This window comes from Gopherus evgoodei, chromosome 3 (assembly GCF_007399415.2).
Source record: "Gopherus evgoodei ecotype Sinaloan lineage chromosome 3, rGopEvg1_v1.p, whole genome shotgun sequence".
Lineage (NCBI taxonomy): Eukaryota > Metazoa > Chordata > Testudines > Testudinidae > Gopherus > Gopherus evgoodei.
Genome location: NC_044324.1, coordinates 225,070,168 through 225,092,418, shown reverse-complemented (window position 1 = coordinate 225,092,418; position 22,251 = coordinate 225,070,168). Strand labels below are relative to the sequence as shown.

The 22,251-nt window shown below is 47.2% G+C and overlaps 1 protein-coding gene across 15 annotated transcripts in view; it reads right to left on the bottom strand.

The window, feature by feature from the left end:
• The window catches only part of SLC8A1 (solute carrier family 8 member A1), a 337,151-nt gene that overhangs the window by 5,795 nt on the left and 309,105 nt on the right, over positions 1 to 22,251 (bottom strand). For 8 of the 15 annotated variants that reach the window (XM_030558294.1, XM_030558298.1, XM_030558296.1 and 5 more), the window contains 2 exons: positions 20,363 to 20,638; positions 7,905 to 8,162 (listed from right to left, as the gene is read on the bottom strand). In XM_030558294.1, coding sequence (XP_030414154.1) covers positions 7,905 to 8,162; positions 20,363 to 20,638 — 534 coding nt within the window. Of the gene's footprint in view, positions 1 to 3,755; positions 8,163 to 20,362; positions 20,639 to 22,251 lie in introns of those variants that run through there. The other 7 variants (XM_030558301.1, XM_030558306.1, XM_030558304.1 and 4 more) reach the window with 1 other exon arrangement.

The following is a 22,251-nucleotide window of genomic DNA, read 5'->3' as shown; positions in this document are numbered from 1 at the left end:
GTGAAGCTAACATTCGGCTTAAAGGAAGGGGACGGACTTGCAGCAGTAGCTTGGTACACAGAGGATTTATTGATTAACTACAATTACAGAGTAGAAATTAAGTGGATGAAATGCAGTTTTACTTGTAACTTACATGACTATCTTTAGCAACGAAGAGGTGAAGGTACTGTTTCAGTTTCCTGGGTGCTAATGGAAAACACAAATCTCTGTCAGGGTATCTTCCTGGAAAATATCCCATATAGCATCCCTCACTGATATCTCATTGGAGCTGTCCTGTCTTATGGATTAACTCACTCCATTTTAGTACAGTGTGAGTGAATCTCATTCCTGGAGTATCTCACAGCATGGGAGAGGAAGAGAAAAGCCCTGGCTCTTGAAGATGATGCCATAGTGCCTAGAGAGTCTTGTTTGGACTGAACTGTTGGTTCAGAACATTTGAATTAGGCGAGAAATCCTTCCATAGATTCCAAAATTGATTTATGCAAACTGATGAGACTCTGTCCCTGTGATTCTTCTAGGGCCTGATCCAGATTCGGCCTGGAGGAGCTACTCAAGGGGAAAAAGTCCCAATGCCTCCCTTTCTTTATTATTTTGCTTAGCTTTTTACTCTTTTGAATTTTAGACTTTGCAATTTCTTTACTTACAGAAGTTATTTACTAAACTCTGCTATTTACATATATGGCACAGGACTCACCACTAGCAGCATCTCCTTCTGGCTGGCATTACACTCCCCTTCTGGCAGTGTCTTTCCCCCATTCTGTCTCACTCTGTGGCCCCTCTCACTACAGGAACTCAGTCTCCTCTTTGTGGCTTGGCCCTCTGACCAGGTCATTACAGTTTTACCCTTGGGGAAATTTGAAGTCCTTCCCCCCTAGCAATCCTAGGCAGTCTTCCATCTCACTGCTCCATAGTGCCACTGCCTCAGTGGCTGGTAAGGGAATGCAGGCCCACCCTCTATACTGGGTTCCAGCCCAGGGACCCTAAAACAATCAACCAAGGCCTCTGCATGGTCTCATCCCTTGTTGTTGGTTCCCTGAGAGGCTTCCTACTCATCTGTCTTCCCCAGCTCTCTTGGCTTTCCAGCCTCTCAATGCCCTCCACTACAGGCAATAACTGCAACTACTCCAGTGCCTTCCTGCAGCCCTTGGGCTGCTCACTGCTCACAGGGCTTTATCCTGATCCCACCTGTTCCTGCTCAGCTGGGCCTACTTCTAATTAGTAACATGCTCCCTGGCTCTTCCTCCAGGTTCACCAAGTGGAGCTAATTGGCCTGCCTGGCCATCTTAACGCCTTTCAACCATGTGTGGGGCAGCCACCTCATCACATTGTACTTTACTCAAATGAAACACTCATGGCCATTGTCACAGAAACTAGAGAACTTTGTGCTGTGTTAACGACAGGCGCTAAATGCTGGCTACAAGACCCTGCATGTATGTCCATCCCGTAGCTAAGCCTCAATCGGTGTTGGAGGGCAGAAGAGAAGGGTTATTTGCTAGAGAATGAGGTCTGAGTGGGAAATGCGGCTTCACAGGCAGAGCTGGAAGCATCCCTTTGAGGATGAAAGAAGGGGCAGCCCTGGTGCCAGAAACAGGGGGTATAGCCTGACCCATCCAGGGCGGATCTTGCCTCCTTCCCCTCCTCTTTCCCCTGAGGCCCCATCCCCAGGCCAAGCCAGCGTGGAGCCTGTCTGGGGAGCCCAGGCAGCTGTGGGGAGCCTTATTGAAATTCCAGGAGGTGGGCAGTGCAGGACGGCGGAGAGCAGCCCCTAGCCTGTGTCCCCGCCCCACCGGACTCCCCGCTTGGCCTAGGACAGGTGGAGGGTCCGTGACTCCATGCCGGCTCCCCACAGCTGCCTGTGTGGCTCTGTCTCCAGACAGGGATGGGGCCTCGGAGCTGCAGCTGGGCCATGGTAAGAGCTGTGTGGGCAGCTGTGGGGAGCCACAGACCCTCCAGCTGCCCTGCATGGGAGGCTTGGGGGCAGGGATATGGGCCAAGGGCTGCTCTCAGGAGATCCCCCCACCACAGGCAGGTAGAGGGTCCATCACAGCTCCTCTCAGTTGTCTGCGTGGCTCTTACCATGGCCGGGCTGCGGCTCTGAGACCCTGCCCCCAGGTGGAGCTGGGTCAGGGAGAGCCATGCAGGCAGCTGTGGGGAGCCACGGACCCCACATCTGCCCGGGTGGGGGATCCAGGGGGTAGGGACATGAGCAGGGGGCTGCTTTTACACCACTCCGGCTTCTGGCTTGGCCAGGGTGGGACAAGGCCTCCGGGGGAAGAGGATGGGCAGTGGCAGGGCCTGGGGTGGGGGCCCGGGCCCGGGCCCCACCTCTTTTGGGAAGGCTCCAACGCTCTTGATAGGCTGTATCCTCACTGTCTCATGTACATTATGGAGCAGGCTCAGAGCTGAGTTCCAAGGGCCTGAAACAACTCTCATTTAAGGCTAGGGGAGTCCCAGGTGAGACTCCAGAATGGGCAATAATCTGTCTGCACATATGGATGTCAATTCCCTCAGCCACAGACTTCAGCAGTGTTTTTGTAACTATCTATAGAACGCCCTGCACAGGGACTCTCCACAGGCAGGACAGGGTCTAGCCTCATAAAGCACATTACTTTAACCTTTACTCTCTAATATTACAGAATGTTTTGTTAATGCAAGACAGATAAAAAGACATTCAGCCAGCCTACCCCAGCCTCTGTCATTGCACCTTCACCTTAGCAACCAGCCCTGACTGTAAGAGCATAAGTTAGCGGGAACAGGTTGGACACATGCCAACCCACAGCAGGTCATAAGAATGCAGCAGGCTGTTTACATGCACAAGGAAGGGCAAGGGTTACACCCATTTTTGTGGGTCAAACTCATTCTGTGTGCAAATGTGTGTATGTTGAAACTGACACCAGAGCGGACAACTTGACCTGTAGCAACTTAACTGCCACATTGCTGCTTGTTAACTAAGGGCCCAATCCTGTTCCCAGCACTGACCTACATGGGAGCAGGAATAGGGCCTGTGTAAGTGAAAGATGGTCTACACTAGGAAATCAGGTCAGTATAAAATCCACACTCGAGCGCTGCAGTTAATCCGATATAACCCCTGCTGTAGATAGCCCAAGTCTCCTGTCGACCTAGCTACCGCCTCTTGGGGAGGTGGAGTACCTAAGCAGACCGGAGAAGCTCTCCTGTTGGCCTTGATATCATCTTCACTGAAGCACCACAGTGGCGCAGCTGCAGCAGTTTATGTGTAGACATAGCCCGAGGCATATATGCAATCCCACTGACACTGAAATGGTTGACATTGATGGCAGGCCTAGCACAGATAAAGGGCAGTATGTAACCTTAAAGGGTCTAATCGTAATGCTTAGGAGGTTTCCATGCATAACTCTGACTGTCTGTACTGGGAGTTACCTAAATCTCTTGCATGTCAACAGAGAATAGGTTTCCAAATGCACAGGGGTGATAGCACACTGGGCTGGCCACATGCTGCAGCAATGGGAATGGAAGATGGGAAATGAGAGATCCAATGGGGCATGGAATGGAAAAGCATGGCTACATCTCAGAGCAGAGGCTGCATTAGGTTCAGAATAGTGTTTGCCTCTGTGGCTACAACAGCTGACATTTGCTACTGACTCTTCTTAGGTGTTCACTGGTTTTTCCTAGTCAATGAAAGATACACATGAAGAAAAGCAATAAACAGAAAGAATGAGGAGAGACAATGAGAGGAAACGTGTCCCGTAGAGAATATGCAGCCGCACTACCGTGTCAATCTGAAACAATTAGAAACTTTATTTGCCTGTGTGGCTGTGCACTACTGATAAGGATCATCACAATCAGTGTACTCGCTGCCTATGGCTGTGGACAATACACACACATAAAAATTAATGAACCCAAACAAATGAAATGAAATCATTGTACACAAAGGCAATCATAATCCTGAACAACCAGAATCAGGTTCTAATGCCCTTTCCCGCCACCCTGCCCCAAAAATAAAAATTAAAAGAAAAAACACCCACTCTCTTTTAAAGTGAAAAAAGAGTTTACAAGAAAAAAAATTAGTGTAGTCCTAGATGAAAATGCACAACAAGATAATTAAAACCTTCCACAGCTTGTTTGAAATGAGTGCAAAATTTCACCACCACCTCCTTCCTCGGCCAACCGGGTAACCAATGTCAGACATGCCCTTCCGCTGGATCAGAAGATGCTACTAAGGGACATGCCGGCTGTGATTTAGGGACAAGGAAAGAGTGGGAAAGGAAAAAAATAGCTAGTAATGCTAATGCAAAGTAGTAGCCCTGCAGCTCCTCTTTTAGATATTTCATTCATAATATACAAGGAAAGCTTTTCATCAGATGTGAATTGCCATCACTCCCTTGGGGTCAATGGAGAGAAGCTGATTCACACCAGCTGAGGATTTGGGCCAGTTATTTATAAGCCACTTGCTTGTGCTTTTATTTTCCGTCATTTTTAAATGTGAACATATCAAAGTATCTATACTATTTTGAGCTTAGGGGAATCAAATGTGAGGTATAAAGACTACTAAGACCACTGCGCTGTCACCCCAAACTTCTTGCTTTTCATTTGTCTTCATAAAACAATCCTTTAGGGACCCATGCTGCCACACTTCCTTATGCCTTGTCGCCTCTTGCTACCCAGCTTGGCCCACTGAAATCACGGGGTGACTTGTGGAGTAGGATTGGGTGGGAACATTGGCCGTGAAATCATCACCTGCTCTGTGCGGAAATGCTTTCCTGCTCTTGAGCGCAGCTGTGTGGTGCACTCAGTCACAAGGGCTAGGACTGACCCTGCCCTGGCACTTCTATACCGAGGGATGATAACGTCACAGGTGGAAGTGGACCGGGAAGTATGGGCTTTGGGGGCAGGGCTTTTGGAAAGCACAGTGTACAGGAAATGGGTCGTGCAGACCTGCTCTGAGTCCCGTAAGCAGCTTTCCTCCCAGGAACACTGAGGCAGCAGGTCCCTTGGTACATTGGACAACTCTGCTGCCTGGTGCATATGGGGGTGGGGGAGGGGGTCAGAGCCATCATCTGCCTCCTTCCTGCTCCCTTTGGGGCACTGTGCACTCCTTGGGGAGGAGGTGCTCCTGTGCCTCTCTGAGTGAAGGGACAACAATTCTGAGGGACTCAGGGAGCCCAAGCGAGGGAGAAAGGTCCTCAGATTCCCCAGCTCCATCATGGTGCATCCATAGAAGGGAAGGGCAAAATCTCCTGCTGAGTGACCACACCCCAGATGGCAGCCTGAGATTTGAGAGTCCATGTGGGCAGACCCCTTTGCCAGCTCAGGGACTAAAGTTCAAACTCAATACATGACTCAGGCTGACAGCCACAGCCTCTCAATATCCCGCCCCTTCTTTCCGTGCCCATAGTCCCACTGAATCCTGCAACCCTGCTCCTCTCCGCTACCCATATTGCTCCCACCAGTGTCACAACCAGATCCTCTGCCTTGTCCTCCATGCAGCACTCCTTGCTCATCATCACGAGTTCAAACCTTCCTGTCCTTAGCTTCAAGGCTCTGCTGAACTCAGTCCTGGCGTAGTTCTGGGATCCTGCCTACCCTGCTTGTATCCCTGCTGATCCCTTTGCTCTGTGAGCAATGCCAGCCATGACTCCGTTTCCAATCTCTTCTTAGAGGTCCTTCCCTGATGCTAAGTGTGCATAGAATGACCCCCTCAATCCCAATGTGTCAGGCCCCATCCTCTCCTGGTTCTAATCCCTCCTGCAGAGCCATTGTGTCCACGGGGAACACAAATGGAAAATGAAAGGGTTATACAGTGGATGAAAACGAAGGGAAAACCAGATCAGCTAGGGTAGCTCCTTCCTCTAGGACCTCTGACAATGTCTGTCTTCGACATGACAACATCTCCAGGGTGGGAACTGTCTTGCCAGCTGTGCATTGTACAGAGCCAAGCACACTGTTGTGGTGCACAACAGATTAACCACCATAGTAATTCCTAGTGTTAAATGCAATCGCTGCTGGACAATGCAAGATTCATCCTGTATCTGGTGAGAACGCTTTGACCACTGGAGATCTTGGAGACATTACATTCCTCCAACCCCACCATTGACTTCTTCAGTCCTCAAGTAACTCTAGATGAGATGCAGTTGTAAAGTCCTGCCAGTCACCTCTGGCTTAATGTTCACACACAGGGCTGTAGCTAACCCTCAGAGATGGTGAACAGGAGAACAGAAATGGAGCATGGGGGTTCTACAGCCACAAACACTGACAATATCTGACATCTGTTGCAGCCACAGAAGATGTAAAATAGCCACACTCGGAAAAATGATGCTTACAAAACCCAGGCGTGGTTTGCTTATTCAGGGGCTGGTGCTGCCACTCATGCCCAGGCTGACTGGTACTTAACCCCGCTGTGTTCAAAGCGACTAGTAGTGGGACAAAGTTCTATGCTGCATGGGCAAGGGTGGCAGGCTCTGGCCCTTAAAATGGTAAGTTAACCTTTATGGACATGATGCAGAACCTATTGAAGTCATGAATGTATTTGCATTGACTTCAGTGAGCTCTGGGTCACCCCATATGGGTAAATTCCTGCCCCACTGAAGTCAACGGGAATTTTGCCATTGACTTAATGGAGCCAGGATTTCACTTTACAAGACTTTATGATGCGTTTTGCACAGATTCTTCCCTTTAGCATTTACAGCTGCACAGTTCTTTGTTATTGCTTCTTAAAAACCCCTGTGCAGAGAGCTAAAGGGTTAGTCACTTCCCCTTATCACATTAAGAAAAAAAAACAAACTCAAAACCAAACCTGGGTGAAAAGAAAACTCACTCATTTCTTCAACATCAGATCCACACTGCTGAATGGACTATTGCTACACAATGCTATATACAGATACGGGTTACTTCATTCATGCAAAGTGTTACAAGGACCACAACAGCATTCCCAGTCAGGAATATGAGATGGGAGCAACGTACTAGGGGCTGGGCAAGGAATGGACAGCAACAAAGTAAAGCCCCCAAGATTCTGTCAGAACTAAAACAGGGACTTGAGACAAGGTTTGGACAAGTGCCTGCAAGGCACAGCGGGGAAGTATGGGATGAGTGGGCTCGCTGATTTTGTCTGCAGGGTAGGGGACAGGCCATGATGATCATAATACAGCCAAAAAATAAGGAAATGGCTCACACTGTTCTTGTGACTCTCAGCATGTCAACACTCTTAACAACTGAATAATAAATTGGGCATCCAAGCAAGAACAGCAGTGGGGTTTCCATCCTATTCGTAGAAAGCTCTTGAACCCCTGGACTTCCTTCTTCAGTCCAGGCTCTTGTTTTCATTCAGTGGGGACAGATCTGCATGTCCTCAATATATCAAGGCAAATAAACTTTTGTAAGAAAGTCATGAAGTCCCCTATTCCTTGCCTTCCCTCACCACTTGGCTTCTTAACAGCTATTCTGGCCCCGGCATTACTGAAAAGCCCAAATTACATTTCAGATCAATCCTCCCCAAGGGGCAGGGTGGGAGCAACAATAAAGTCAGTATCATACGCTCTTGTAGGTAGACTTGCAAAGGTGGCCCTGCATCCGTACCTCCTTTAATATGCTGCAACCCTTGGTTAAGAATCTTGCTGAATTCTTACTCCTACCTAGTACAGAGAATGCTCCAAGCTGCATTCCATCAGCAGGTAAGTGAACATGGCAAATGTCTTTTCTTTTTCCTCTGTTCATTATACACAATATTTTGTCTCTATCTTTATCTATATAGCTTTCTATATAGATACATATAGATCTCTAGCAATATATTTACTATCTCTGATTGTTCCTTTAGAAGCCCTTTATGTGGCAGTAGGCTTCCAGAGATGAGAACAATATGTATAAGAGCCAAAGGAGCACAAAAAGGGATGTTGTCAGAAGCTTGGCAGTCCGCGGCCCACCCAGCTCACCTCCAATCTCCGGTCTCCGCCGGTAAAGCAGCACGCCCACACTGATAAAAGCAAAAATGGTGAAGAGGGTGACGGAGAAAGCCAAGGTGCCGGGGGAGACGTGGAACACTTCCCCATTGGCTGCGTGGTAGATGGCAGCGATGGACCAGGCCACGCCAATCCCCAGGAAAACATTCACAGCATTGCTCCCAGTAACGTTCCCAATTGAGGCATCAGCATATTGATCCTGCGTAGCTGCCACTTTGCTGGCAAAGGTGTCTGTAAAGCAAAAAGAAAAGCAGTTAGTCAGGTGGCAATAAAGTAAGTTGCCTTGGAAAGGGCTACCCTAGTGTCACTGCAAGTCCCTTCCTATTGGAGAATGGAGCTCCTGACAAGCTGATCTAGATAACAGCTTGGCATCAAAGGTACGTCTCCATTGCAGATGAAAGTGGGACAGTAGCATGGCTGGCTAAACCTGAACTAGCTTTAATCTAGCTATAGCAGGGCGTATGTGGTGGCATGGGCTTCAGCATGGGCTAGCTGCCCCAGTACAAGCTTGCCAGGGACTCAGGCAGCTAGCCCATGCTACCATATCGACACTACCCTTATTATCCCTGCTCACTAGAGTAAAGTTAGCCCAGGTATGCCCATCCATGGTGCTATCACACCTTTGCTTGCAGTGTAAACATACTCCCTAGAGACTGGACCCAGATCCCACCTCCCAAAGCTCCCTGCAAGAGTTTGAGGACCCTAGACAAAACACTTCTTGACCTCTTCCCCCATGTACACTTTCCCTTGCCTGAAGCTGGCAGTTTCCCCACCTCCTCAGGCCTTTTCTTTTCCTGAGAACTAGCTCCTGGGCACCTCCATTGTATAGGAGTCATTCACTGGCTTATGGCATCCTCCTTATAGAAAACAAATACTACAAGAATCTACCATCATCTCTCAAGAGGCTGTAAAAAGTGCTTCCACAGGATGCAGTATCTTGGACCATTGCTGTACAATAATGTAGCACTCATATGACAGGTCCATTGCAGCTGCATGAGTCTCTGGGAGTTGGCTCTCCTGGGTGAGAGCAAACCAGACAGCATTCCCTGGATGTGGGTTTGGCTGGAGTAGTGGTTCTCAACCTATTTACCATTGTGGGCTGCATATGCAACTCTCTATGTGTTATGCGGGCCAAGCCACACAATATATATACTGCCTGTATGGCCCTGGGGATGTCATATGGGACACAGTTGTGTGCTGACTGGGCTGCAGATTGAGAACCACTGATCTGGAGAGGTGTCTAACAGGCTGCTTACAGATGGTGGTCCCATGGGGTAGGGATAAGTTGGTTCTGCTGACTCACTGAGTCAGGTGAATATTTATTACACCAATGGAGAGAGGATCTAGAGTATATGCTGAGCAGTCCTAGGGGAGGAACTCTAGAAACAGCCCAGCCAAGGGAAGAGGTCTGAGCTCAATTTGATGTTATGGTGTTAATTTCTCTGCCATTCTTGCTCATGTTGAGTTCCTATTGAACTTCGTAGGAGGAAAGATGGGCTTTGCAGTGAGAACAGTCACACATCAGGGTTTTGCAAATATCTGAACAGCTCTAGCCACACTTCTGTGAACTATAACACAAAGGAGACTTCATGATCTCTCCTGGTGGTCTGTTATCCTTTCTACACAGTGCACTGCGGTATGCAACAGGAGAGCTGCTGTCCATATCACCCTGCAGAGGCATTGCCTGGCCTGTAGGTCAAATTACCTGGAGTTCCTCCTCAGACCAGACAGATCCACACTCCAGGGCAGGAATCTTTTTAGACCTCATGGACTTCAGTGGGTATTTCATTAGGTTACACCAGTTAGCGAAGCCCCTACTAAAAACTCTGGAATGTTGCCTATTTAAGATGAATACATCCAAAGGTGCTTAGCTCTGACATAGTGCCATTTGTTCGCAGACACCAGTGCCTTCCAAAGGTGCTTAGCTCTGACATAGGGCCGTTTGTTTGCAGACACCAGTGCCTTCCAAAGGTGCTTAGCTCTGACATAGTGCCGTTTGTTCGCAGACACTAGTGCCTTCCAAAGGTGCTTAGCTCTGACATAGTGCCGTTTGTTCGCAGACACCAATGCCTTCCAAAGGTGCTTAGCTCTGACATAGTGCCGTTTGTTCGCAGACACTAGTGCCTTCCAAAGGTGCTTAGCTCTGACATAGTGCCGTTTGTTCGCAGACACTAGTGCCTTCCAAAGGTGCTTAGCTCTGACATAGTGCCGTTTGTTCGCAGACACCAGTGCCTTCCAAAGGTGCTTAGCTCTGACATAGTGCCGTTTGTTCGCAGACACCAGTGCCTTCCAAAGGTGCTTAGCTCTGACATAGTGCCGTTTGTTCGCAGACACCAGTGCCTTCCAAAGGTGCTTAGCTCTGACATAGTGCCGTTTGTTCGCAGACACCAATGCCTTCCAAAGGTGCTTAGCTCTGACATAGTGCCGTTTGTTCGCAGACACTAGTGCCTTCCAAAGGTGCTTAGCTCTGACATAGTGCCGTTTGTTTGCAGACACTAGTGCCTTCCAAAGGTGCTTAGCTCTGACATAGTGCCGTTTGTTCGCAGACACTAGTGCCTTCCAAAGGTGCTTAGCTCTGACATAGTGCCGTTTGTTCGCAGACACTAGTGCCTTCCAAAGGTGCTTAGCTCTGACATAGTGCCGTTTGTTCGCAGACACTAGTGCCTTCCAAAGGTGCTTAGCTCTGACATAGTGCCGTTTGTTCGCAGACACCAGTGCCTTCCAAAGGTGCTTAGCTCTGACATAGTGCCGTTTGTTCGCAGACACCAGTGCCTTCCAAAGGTGCTTAGCTCTGACAAAGTGCCGTTTGTTCGCAGACACCAGTGCCTTCCAAAGGTGCTTAGCTCTGACATAGTGCCGTTTGTTCGCAGACACCAGTGCCTTCCAAAGGTGCTTAGCTCTGACATAGTGCCGTTTGTTCGCAGACACCAGTGCCTTCCAAAGGTGCTTAGCTCTGACATAGTGCCGTTTGTTCGCAGACACCAGTGCCTTCCAAAGGTGCTTAGCTCTGACATAGTGCCGTTTGTTCGCAGACACCAGTGCCTTCCAAAGGTGCTTAGCTCTGACATAGTGCCGTTTGTTCGCAGACACCAGTGCCTTCCAAATGTGCTTAGCTCTGACATAGTGCCGTTTGTTCGCAGACACCAGTGCCTTCCAAAGGTGCTTAGCTCTGACATAGTGCCGTTTGTTCGCAGACACCAGTGCCTTCCAAAGGTGCATAGCTCTGACATAGTGCCGTTTGTTCGCAGACACCAGTGCCTTCCAAAGGTGCTTAGCTCTGACATAGTGCCGTTTGTTCGCAGACACCAGTGCCTTCCAAAGGTGCTTAGCTCTGACATAGTGCCGTTTGTTCGCAGTCACCAATGCCTTCCAAAGGTGCTTAGCTCTGACATAGTGCCGTTTGTTTGCAGACACCAATGCCTTCCAAAGGTGCTCAGCTCTGACATAGTGCCGTTTGTTCGCAGACACCAATGCCTTCCAAAGGAAATGCAGTGGTCTGTAGCCATTTACAAGCACAGCAAGCACCAGTTATGCAGCAATGTTGTACATTTATAATGGGCCCAATTCTGCACTCCCTGAAGTTAATGGCATAGATCCCATTGACTTCCACGGTGCAGGATCAAGGCTGGAGGGCCTCACTCCGGGATGCTCTGTACTTAGTTGTGCATGTCCTTTATGCTGGTGCCTTCCCTCCCTACAGCACATCCCATGCAAAAGCCAGGGACAATTGTAGTCCCCACGACTGAAGAAGCCCAGGAATTTCCCCCTTGTGTACCTGGGGTCAGAAACTACCTCCTAATGTGGGAGTTGGGTCCTGGTTCGCTGCAATGGCCCGTGGAGCTAGGTGGGCATGACGAGGGATGCAGGCTGCACCATCCTAATGGATATACAGAGTGCATGCTGGAGAGCTGGCTAAGGCATGCTCCTGTCTCAGAGCTATGATGTATTCGCTCTGAAGGCTAGTGGCTAAATGCTATAATTTGCCTCTTGACAAGCTGTATAGCTACTGGATATGTATTTGTACTCACTCACTCACATGTGGCAAGCATGGCAATTGCCAACTTATGCCTAAAAGAAATCATATCGAAAAGCCAGTTGCATGGGTGCATATGTGCATTTGATTTGCACTACCACAAGGATGAAGCCAAAGCAAAGACACAAAGACATTTCATCAGATGGCATAAAGGCAAGATACAAGAGGCAAGACTGAGATAGCTATAGCCTTTGTACTTACGCTTGCCTCCGTATTCTCCACACAGCCCTGCCACATTGACTGCCCAGGAAATCAGACAGGGGTCTTGTAGGGAAAAAGCTGTATTGTAATGCACACACGTAAGAGGGCAGAATTAAGGTTGTGCTGACACTTTTCACAACATGATGGACTGACTTCTGTTGGTGAGCAAGCCAAGCTTTCGTGCTTACACGAATGCTTCTTCAGGTCTGGGAAATATACTCAGTGCTCTGGCCTATGCTACAGAATTACTTTGGTATAACTACATGTTCACACCCCTAAGTGATGCAGTTACACCAGCCTAAGCGCCAGCGTAGACAGCACTATGTCAGCGAGAGGGCTTCTCCCACCAACATGGATACTGCCTCTTGGGGATGTGGAATAACTGTTGATGGGAGAAGTCTGCCCAATGGCATAGGAGCACATTCACTTAAGCACTACAGCGGCACAGCTGCATTAGTGCAGCTGCATCCATGCATCATTTTAAGTGTAGACGTGTCATGAGTACGGGTCCCAGAACTGAAGAAGAGCTTTGTGTAAGCTTGAAATCTTGTCTCGCTCGCCAACAGAAGTTGGTCCAGTAAAAGATATTACCTCACTCCCTTGTCTCTCTAATATCTGAGACTGACAAGGCTACAACAACACTGCCTACTTTTCATGATGTCATTCCCTGAGTTCTGAGTGCTTCAGCTTGCAACCTTACCTTGCTCTTAATGAAGGATTTTTGTAATGGAATTTTATACATCTCTTCTCTGTCTCTCCTGAGTCCTCTTCCCTAAGCTAAATAGGCTTAAGACCTGATCCTGCGAGTTATTCCACATGGGTGGCTGGATGTCTGTCCACTGATTTCTATGGGGTTCTGCATGCTCCATTTGCTGGATCAAAACCCCTATCGTTACAAAGTCTTTCCTCATCCTAAAGTCTTTCCAAGCCTCTAATGATTTCCTTTGCCTTCCTCTGGCTGTTTCCTATTTCTGCTATCTCCTTTCTGAGATGGGGTGCCCAAAGTGAGGGCATCAATTTATTTATTGGCTTTATAATCTTGTCAGCCTCACTCTACATCCTTTCTTAAGAAACCCTATTAACCTCCTGGCTTTCTGATCAACACTGAGCAGAAGTTTGCATTGAACTATCATGCCAGGCTGATGTATTTTTCCTGAGTGCTTGCAATTAAGTTAGAACTCTTCCGAGTATGACTTGCTCAGATGGTTATTCCACTGTGCAGTACCTTGCTATGCTGTATTTCTGCTTGACACCATCTTGCCCAAACATCTAGCTTTATAAATTCCTCCTGAAGTACCAGGCCACCCTGTCTAGTCTGACTAAGCTCAATAATTTTGTGTACTCCAGCTTTTTTTTTTTTGCCTTTAAAGTAAAGCATCTCCTGTTTCAATAAAAGGCCCTATTTAACTGTTCCATCAACAGCTCAAGGCATGGCTCTGGATTACATTTCTTACTGATATAGCTGGTCGAAATTTTTCTACCAAAACTTGGTTCGCAATGAAAAATAGGGTTTTCAGCTCAGCGAAAATCTTGGCAGAAAGTGACTGCATTCCTCAAAACACTGGAGGTTTTTAGAGCAGGTGGCACAACCCCTGTCAGGGTGGGGGTTTCTGTCTATGTTTGCTTGGTCCTGTCTCAGCACAGGGGCTGGACTTGATGACCTTGCAAGGTCCCTTCCAGCCTGACATTTCTATGATTCTATGCCAAGGCATAACCAACCCCTCTCCCCCCTCATCACTTACCCACTAACTTTATTTTCTCCCTAATATTGAGACACTAACTCCTGGCCAGGAAGTGATGCATCCTGTTTAGTGACCTTGCCAAACAATTGCTTTTACTGGAGGAAACTGACCATGCAGTGGCATTAAAGGGATGAGCACTATTTTGTTTAATTATTCCTATTGTTGATACTTTGCTTACTTAGCTATTAATCAAGCAGTGGCCACAGGCCCAATTAAATGAGATTATTGTAATTGATATGGCACATTCAAGAAACATTAAGGCACTGTATTTTTGTATTAAGAATGGAAATGATTAGGCATTGTTCTGTGAATATCCAGTTGCAGTTTTTAATATATGAAAGATTGTTATTAGGCTAGACACTTTATGTTCTGTATTTTGCCTCTATGTAAGTAATGATGGTTAGAAAAAAAGGCTTAGCTTTTCATTACAAGTCATCTGAATCGGACACAGCACTGTGCATTTGCCCTCTGGTCTCCAGTCCACCACGCTGCTATAGAGCACAGCCGTTTTCCTCTGGTGTGCACCTGGAGCCTCACAGGCATAGAAAAGTTGTAAGTGATATTTAGGGCATGCACTATGAATCACAAAGAACATATTTCAAATAAATCAGAACAGACATACCCACAAAAAGCAGAATTTTCTATTTTGTAGCTCAGTAAAATACATGTAGTTTTGTCAGCCCTTCTGGGACCCAACGGGACTCCTGATTGCTCCCTTGCACTGAGGGGTTCTGTATGAGCACCCGCGTCATTAGTTTTATGTAGCTGGACTAGTTTTGGTCATGTTCTCTTGAATGTCAATTGTGCCTAGTTGGCCCAGCCCATAATAAGGGGTGGAGGGAACAGTGGAGACATTCTGACACAGGAGACACAAGGCATCCTGGAGCAACCAGGTCCTTAGGATGTAACCTGCAATTTGTGAGGCCTGGTCTACACTACGCGTTTAAACCGATTTTAGCAGTGTTAAACCGATTTAACGCCACACCCATCCACACTATGAGGCCCTTTATATCGATATAAAGGGCTCTTTAAACCGGTTTCTGTACTCCTCCCCGACAAGAGGAGTAGCGCTGAAATCGGTATTACCATATCGGATTAGGGATAGTGTGGCCGCAAATCGATGGTATTGGCCTCCAGGCGGTATCCCACAGTGCACCATTGTGACCGCTCTGGAAAGCAATCTGAACTCGGATGCAGTGGCCAGGTAGACAGGAAAAGCCCCGCGAACTTTTGAATTTCATTTCCTTTTTGCCCAGCGTGGAGCTCTGATCAACACGGGTGGCGATGCAGTCCCAAATCCAAAAAGAGCTCCAGCATGGACCGTACGGGAGATACTGGATCTGATCACTGTATGGGGAGACAAATCTGTTCTATCAGAGCTCCGTTACAGAAGACAAAATGCCAAAGCGTTTGAAAAAAATCTCCAAGCTACACAGTGCTGCGTGACAAGCGTAACGGAAAGCCAAAGAATCAAATGGACACTCGTGGAGGGAGGGAGGGAGGAGGGTACTGAGGACTCCAGCTATCCCACAGTCCCCAGCAGTCTCCGAAAAGTATTTGCATTCTTGCTGAGCTCCCAGTGCCTGTAGGTTCAAGCACATTGTCTGGCATGGTTCAGGGTATAGCTCGTCAATTTACTCCCTCCTCCCCTACGTGAAAGAAAAGGGAAAAAAATCGTTTCTTGACTTTTTTTTAATGTCACCCTATGTGTACTAAATGCTGCTGGTAGATGCGATGCCGCAGCAGTAAAAAGCAGTATCCGCTTCTCTTCCTTCCCCGGTGGCAGACGGTACAATATGCTTGATAGCTGCTGAGTACTCCTGGCTGGCCTCAGGTGAGGCTGGCCGGGGGCACCTGGGTAAAAATAGGAATGATTCCCGGTCATTCCCAGTAGATGGTACAGAATGGCTGGTAACCGTCTTCATCATAGCAACTGGGGGCTGAGCTCCATCAGCGCCCTCTCTTTCATGTGTAAAGAAAAGATTCTGTACTGCCTGGACTATCATAGCAGCGGGATGCTGGGCTCCTCTCCCCTACACTGCTTAATGTCCTGCCTGGACTATCATAGCAGCTGGAGACTGCCTCCCCCTCATTTTATCTCACTAACAAGTCACTGTTTCTTATTCCTGCATTCTTTATAACTTCATGACACAAATGGGGGGGACACTGCCACGGTAGCCCAGGAAGGTTGGGGGAGGAGGGAAGCAATGGGTGAGGTTGTTGCAGGGGCACTCCCCGTGAATGGCATGTAGCTCATCATTTCTACGGGATCTGAAACGGAGCAGCTGTGCTCTCTGGTTCTCTGATACACTGGTTCTCTAGTACACTTGCCCCATATTCTAGGCAGGACTGACTCTATTTTTAGATACCATAAAGGAGGGATTGACTCGGGGAGTCATTCCCATTTTTGCCTTTGCGCCCCCGGCCGACCTCAGCCAGGGGCACCCATAATAGCAGCAGATGGTACAGAACAACTGGTAACCATCTCTGCTATCATGCAAAAGCAAATGAATGCTGCTGTATAGCGCTGCAGTATCGCCTCTGTCAGCGGCATCCAGTACACATACAGGGACAGTGACAAAAGGCAAAACAGGCTCCATGGTTGCCGTGCTATGGCGTCTGCCAGGGCAATCCAGGGAAAAAGGGCACAAAATGATTGTCTGCCGTTGCTTTCATGGAGGAAGGATTGAGTGACGACATTTACCCAGAATCACCCGTGACACTGTTTTTGCACCATCATGCATTGGGATCTCAACCCAGAATTCCAATGGGTGGGGGAGACTGCGGGAACTATGGGATAGCTACCCACAGTGCAACACTCCAGAAATCGACGCTAGCCTCGGACCACGGACGCACACTGCCGAATTACTGTCCTTAGTGCGGCCACGTGCACTCGACTTTATACAATCTGTTTTACAAAACCGGTTTATGTAAAATCGGAATAATCCCGTAGTGTAGACGTACCCTGAGTCTGTCCTTAATGAAGGCTCCCTAGCTCACCATGCTTGATTCAATCTCTTAAAAGAAGGCAGAATGCCATGGAGTATGGAACTATAGGAATACTTAGAACAGCTGATAATACTGTGCTATGAAGAACAGTCTCTTCTTTGCCTCTCTTAGGCCCCTTCGCTAAGTCTCCACTAACCATGACTGCTTCTGAGACAGTCTAATCAGTCCAAGACCTATCTCCAAACAACAGGTATTAGAGGACTCTTCAGATGTTTCAGTAGAAACACTTCTAGCAGCTATTCACACTCAACAACCTAATTTTGATTCATGTGGATCAAAGCTGAATCTGGACTCATCAGAGGTGTTCCATGCAGAACAATGAACCTGAATGCAGAAAAATGTGTGAAAGATCAAGGGAGAAGATTAAAGAAGCAGAAGTTCAGAATGAGAACATGGGACTGCAACTCTGGCGGCGGGTTGAATAAAAGCAATTTTCTACACTGAAAAACTGAGGGCATGGAAAACTTTTTAAAGCTTGCAGAGGTATTACGTATTTTGGAATCTGTGGAAAAGAGGAGTTAGTTTGAAATACTTTCCAGGGTACTGAATTGTCTTCTCAAATTCCAGCTCCCTACCCTATTGGATAGTCTAAAAATATTCTGCATACCTTTCAAATCTCTCCCAGTTTAACAAGTGTCTGCTTTAGCTGTCTCCACACAAATGGTCACATGGTAATTTGAGCAATGTCATTGGAGTGGTATTATGACTATGATATGGAGGAGGGAAAACATACTACTTGTAAAGAAACTGATCTTTACTTTCCTCAATATCAGCAGAACTATTCAAAATTGTACTACATGGAATTCTTCTTTCTAGGTTTCCAAGTTTCCCACAAAATTGAAGCTTAAAGATTTTTTTAAAAAATCAAGTTTTTTTTGTAAACTATGATTTATTTTATCTACACAATCAGTTCAAAAGGATGCTTGTTGAAATGAAGAGGATGGTGTGGGTCTTGATGAGGCTGTGTCAGATAATTCTTTGTTACCTGAGTACAAAGGGTTGCTGGTTTTTAAACCTCTCCTTTTCTTTTGACATTTTTTGTTTTCATGTTCGATGGCAAACCAATAGCTTGTGTGTCTGTCCCTTTCCATGCCCAAATACAATGGGTCAGTTCACACACTCTCCCTCACACTGACTAGCACATGAGCTGTTCCAGTGGTTTCTGTAAGGAGCTGGGTAACTGGGGTGGCGGGGTTGGACGATGCTGGGAGAGGGATTCTGGTGGGAGTGCAATTAGTGTCAATGATGCTGATATTGTTACTGGGGCAATGTGACGGGGTGGTAATTGACAACATCTGTTATTTGGAGAGAGCGAGGTCAGAGTGTAAGGCCAGAAGGGACCGCCAGGTCATCTAGTCTGACCTCTTGCCTAGCAAAGGCCACTAAACCCTATCCAGTTACTCCTGTATGGAGCCCAATAACCTGTATTAGACTAAAGTATTACAGCCCCCAGGAGACTAAAATGCAGGGACAGGGAATTGCTAGAGGGCATGTGAAAAACGGGCATGTAAAAGCTACCAGGCTAGAAAGAAAAGAAAGGTGACTGAGTAGTAACATTCTTGGTACATGAACAGGCTCTTCTCACAAAGGGGCTCAAGGTGCTTTATGCCCATTAATAAACAGCAGTGCAGCATCTCCCGCATTTCTGGTTCTGCAAAACCAAAGCTGATCCAAAACTTTAACTGAGATGAGACATGAGGAATCTTTATCCCACCCAGTGGATTCCTCCTCTTTGGCGGTTTGGATAATATGAACCTCAGAGCCCATCCAGGCCTGGTTTTTGTTTAGAAAAAATAAAACCTGACTAATGAGGTTTTGCAAAACCAAGACACAAGGCTCCTTGGCCCATTTCTAATTAGCACACAGCATCATTTGCTGAAATACAGAGCTAGTGATTCCAGTCACAAGCTCCCTTTGCCAGCGGATCTGGTAACACCCAATGCCAGCTGATAGGAGGGAGGGAACATGGTGCTATTGGGTCCATGCCACCCCCTCTTCCCGGTCCTCTCTGAAAGCTCCTGTAAGGGCCTGGGCAGCTCCTTTCCTTCCCTGCCAGGCTTCTCTCTGCTCCCTGCAAGGGAAGGCAGGAGGACAGGGGACCCAGAGCTGCAGTGGGAAAACACCTCTCTTCCTACCCCCAGCAGCCAGCCGACAGCCCCTGTCCTGTGGAACATGACCGGAGAGTGAGATGAGCGAGGGGTAGAGGTTGACCCGGCTGTGATATGGGAGAGATGTACAGCACAGTGCAGCTAACAACTCTGGGAGTCCCTGGTGAGCCTTCTCTGTATGGCTACTGATTCCTTACACCTCTGTCATGTACCCTTTTCTCTGTCTCCTCTAAGCTCCTCTTCACAGAGCTCTCCCCAGGTTGCTGCCCACTCTCCTCACTCCTCTGTACCTGCTCTGTCCTTTGAGGCAAGGTGGAGCTGCAGCGAACACAGCATCCAGGTGAGGGTATACCACTGACTGACATAATGGTGAGACACTATTCTCAATATGATTTTCTAGGCCATCCCTTTACCTTCTAATGTTTTTGTTCTACTGCAGCTGATGTTTAGCGACAGTGGGACAGACACTGAAAAAGGGTCTTACAAAAGGGTCTTAACTATTTAAACACACTGTGCATAATTTCCAGTTATGCCAGATGAAAAAACTCAAGTGTCACTCTGCATTTTGCTAATGGTTCCCAGTTAATGATTGCCAGTAAAACAGCAGGAGTGTCTGAGAGAAATATGCACTGTGGATCCATGTAAATCCAGAGTAATTTATAGCAATATAACAGATAGCAGAGATTGGAGCTGTATGTTTTATCATCAGTAGCACTAACAGATTAAAATGACAGTAAGAATAGCATAGCCAAAAATACTTTCCTCTCATTTCACTGGTTTTCCATTCACTTATATACCAATATTAGTGGCGCAGAAAAAATCTTTGGGATCTAATAGAAACAAAGAAAGGCTTGCCAGACACAGTAACTATTTCTGGAATGGATTAAGGATGCTTTGTTTTAAGGGGATTTTTAAAAAAACCCAGTCCAGTGCAGTTAATGTCATACCTACATGAAGTGTAAAAAACCCCAACATTCTGCAGGCAGTGGAGAAAGCAAAAATGTGGATTGACACATTACTTTTGCACTCCATGGAACAACTAGAAGTCTATTCTGAGGAAGAAAACTTGGGTTTGCTGAAGTTAAGACTGTAAATATCAGTTACAAGTTGTTATCAAAACATCAGAAAGCCTGAAAATTCAAAGCTGAAGCTATACTTAAAATAAGCTATAGCTGCCACGAAGGGACACACACCACTGGGGTCTCCCATGTGGTGTCAGTGTTACTAGTTAGCTCTTCATCCAGACCTGGATTGCAGCCCTCTCCCTCTGAATCCCGAATACACAGCACAGGGGAAAGCTGGCAGAGATCATGTCAGGAAATTAAATTACTTTCTTACCTGGCACTGATGTTCCCAATGCAACAAACACAACTGCAGTCACTGAATCCTTCAGGCCAATGGTGCAGCCAAAATGGGATGCCAAATCCCCGATGAAAGCCGTCAGCAAACCAATCATTAGGATGGAGACGACAAAGCAGGCCCAGCCATTCCAGTAGTCTGTTGGGGGGACGAAGGCGAAAAGGACCTTCCAGAAGACAGTCAGAAAGTGCATCACATAATCAAAGCAGGATGGCAGCTTCTCTTCCCCACATTCGTCATCGTCATCCTCCTCGCCTGCAGCAACAACATCAGAGTCTGATTAAACCCAGAGCAGCACAACTGGGTGTCCCCACTCCTGCCTAAGTACTTATACAGTCCTTTGTACTGTACTGTTTGAGCCTCACCCAGTCAATAATGGAGTTTATTCTCAACACTCCCCTGTGCAGTAGGGATGTATTATTGTTATTATTACCCCCTTATTATGGATGGGGAAGACAGGCCCAGAGAGAATAATGGTGAAATTTTCAAAAGCACCCAAGTAATTTAGGAAAGTCAATCCCACTGACTTCCAGTGAGCTCTGTGCTCTTAAGTGAGCTAGGCACTTGGGAAAATACCATCCCATGACACTTGCCCAAGGTCACATAGGTGACTGTGGCACAGCAGACAAGCGAGGCCTATATTTCCCAACGTTGCTAAGCCTTTGCAGAACTGCTGTCTTATGGGTGCAAAACTTGAGACACTTGGAGGGCTGCCAAGCTTTGCCCCCACCATCGCAAGCAACCCCATCATACAATCTCACTCATAAATGTGCCCAGCTCTCTCACTGGACAAATTAAGTGTTTGCTCCCACAACTCCTACTGAAAGACTGTTCCAGAACTGCACCCTTCCGATGGTTAGAAATCTACTTTTAACTTCTAGCCAGAATTTGTTCCTGGCCAGTTTATCCCTACTTCTTCTTGTGCCACTATTGTCCTTAACCTTAAATAGCTGGTCACCCTTCCTGGTGTTTACCCCCAGTGTAGTTATAGAGAACAAATGTATCCCCCCCGCTGCCTTCTCTGTACTCGGCAAAACAAGCCCAGACCTTTTAGTACTCCTCTCACACAACAGGCCCTCCAGTCCCCAATCATTTAGTAGCTCTTCTCTGCACCTGTTCCACCACTGCAGTAGTTGCAACATCCACTCTAAGTTGAGGGCCAGGAGGGAAACAGATTGTTAGTTTACACTGGAAGCCCCAAATAAATGACTAGAGGGGATTAGCTTTCCCGTCTCCCAAACAGAACTAAGAATATCTGTTAATGGGAGGAAAACCTGGACAGTCTGTGATGGCTCTTGATTTGTTTCACTGATTAGAGACATTAGAAGCCAGAAAATAGTATCACTGAACTGAACATGGTCAAGAGTGTAGTGACAGGGGCTGAGGAAGATAAAGCTGCTCAAATGGAAGGTAATAAGATCACTATGTTCTGAACAGGGCTGGAAGAGGAAGGATGTGGAAGAAGTGAACCTAAACCCTGCTCAGAAACCTTCTTCAGGTTCAAAATTATTATTAAATTGTGTTAGGAGCTCCACTCATACCCCAGGACCATTGTGCTAGGTGCTGCACAAACATGGAAGCTCCCAAACTTCCTTTTCTAGACAACTCTGTATTTTATATGCTTTTATCACTTCCCCTCTCGCTCATCTTCTTTCTGAGGTAACAATCCCAATCTTTTCAACTCCCTTTGGGTGAGAGTTTCCCCAGGCCCTTGATCATTCTTGCTGCTCTTCTCAACCACTCCAGTTCTACGATATCCTTTATGAGGCGGAGTGCACACGGTGTTCCAGATGAGGCGGCCCCTCATATTGCTGATTGATAAAAAGGCATTATTAGACAATTCTCCTTATTATTCTCCATCACATGCT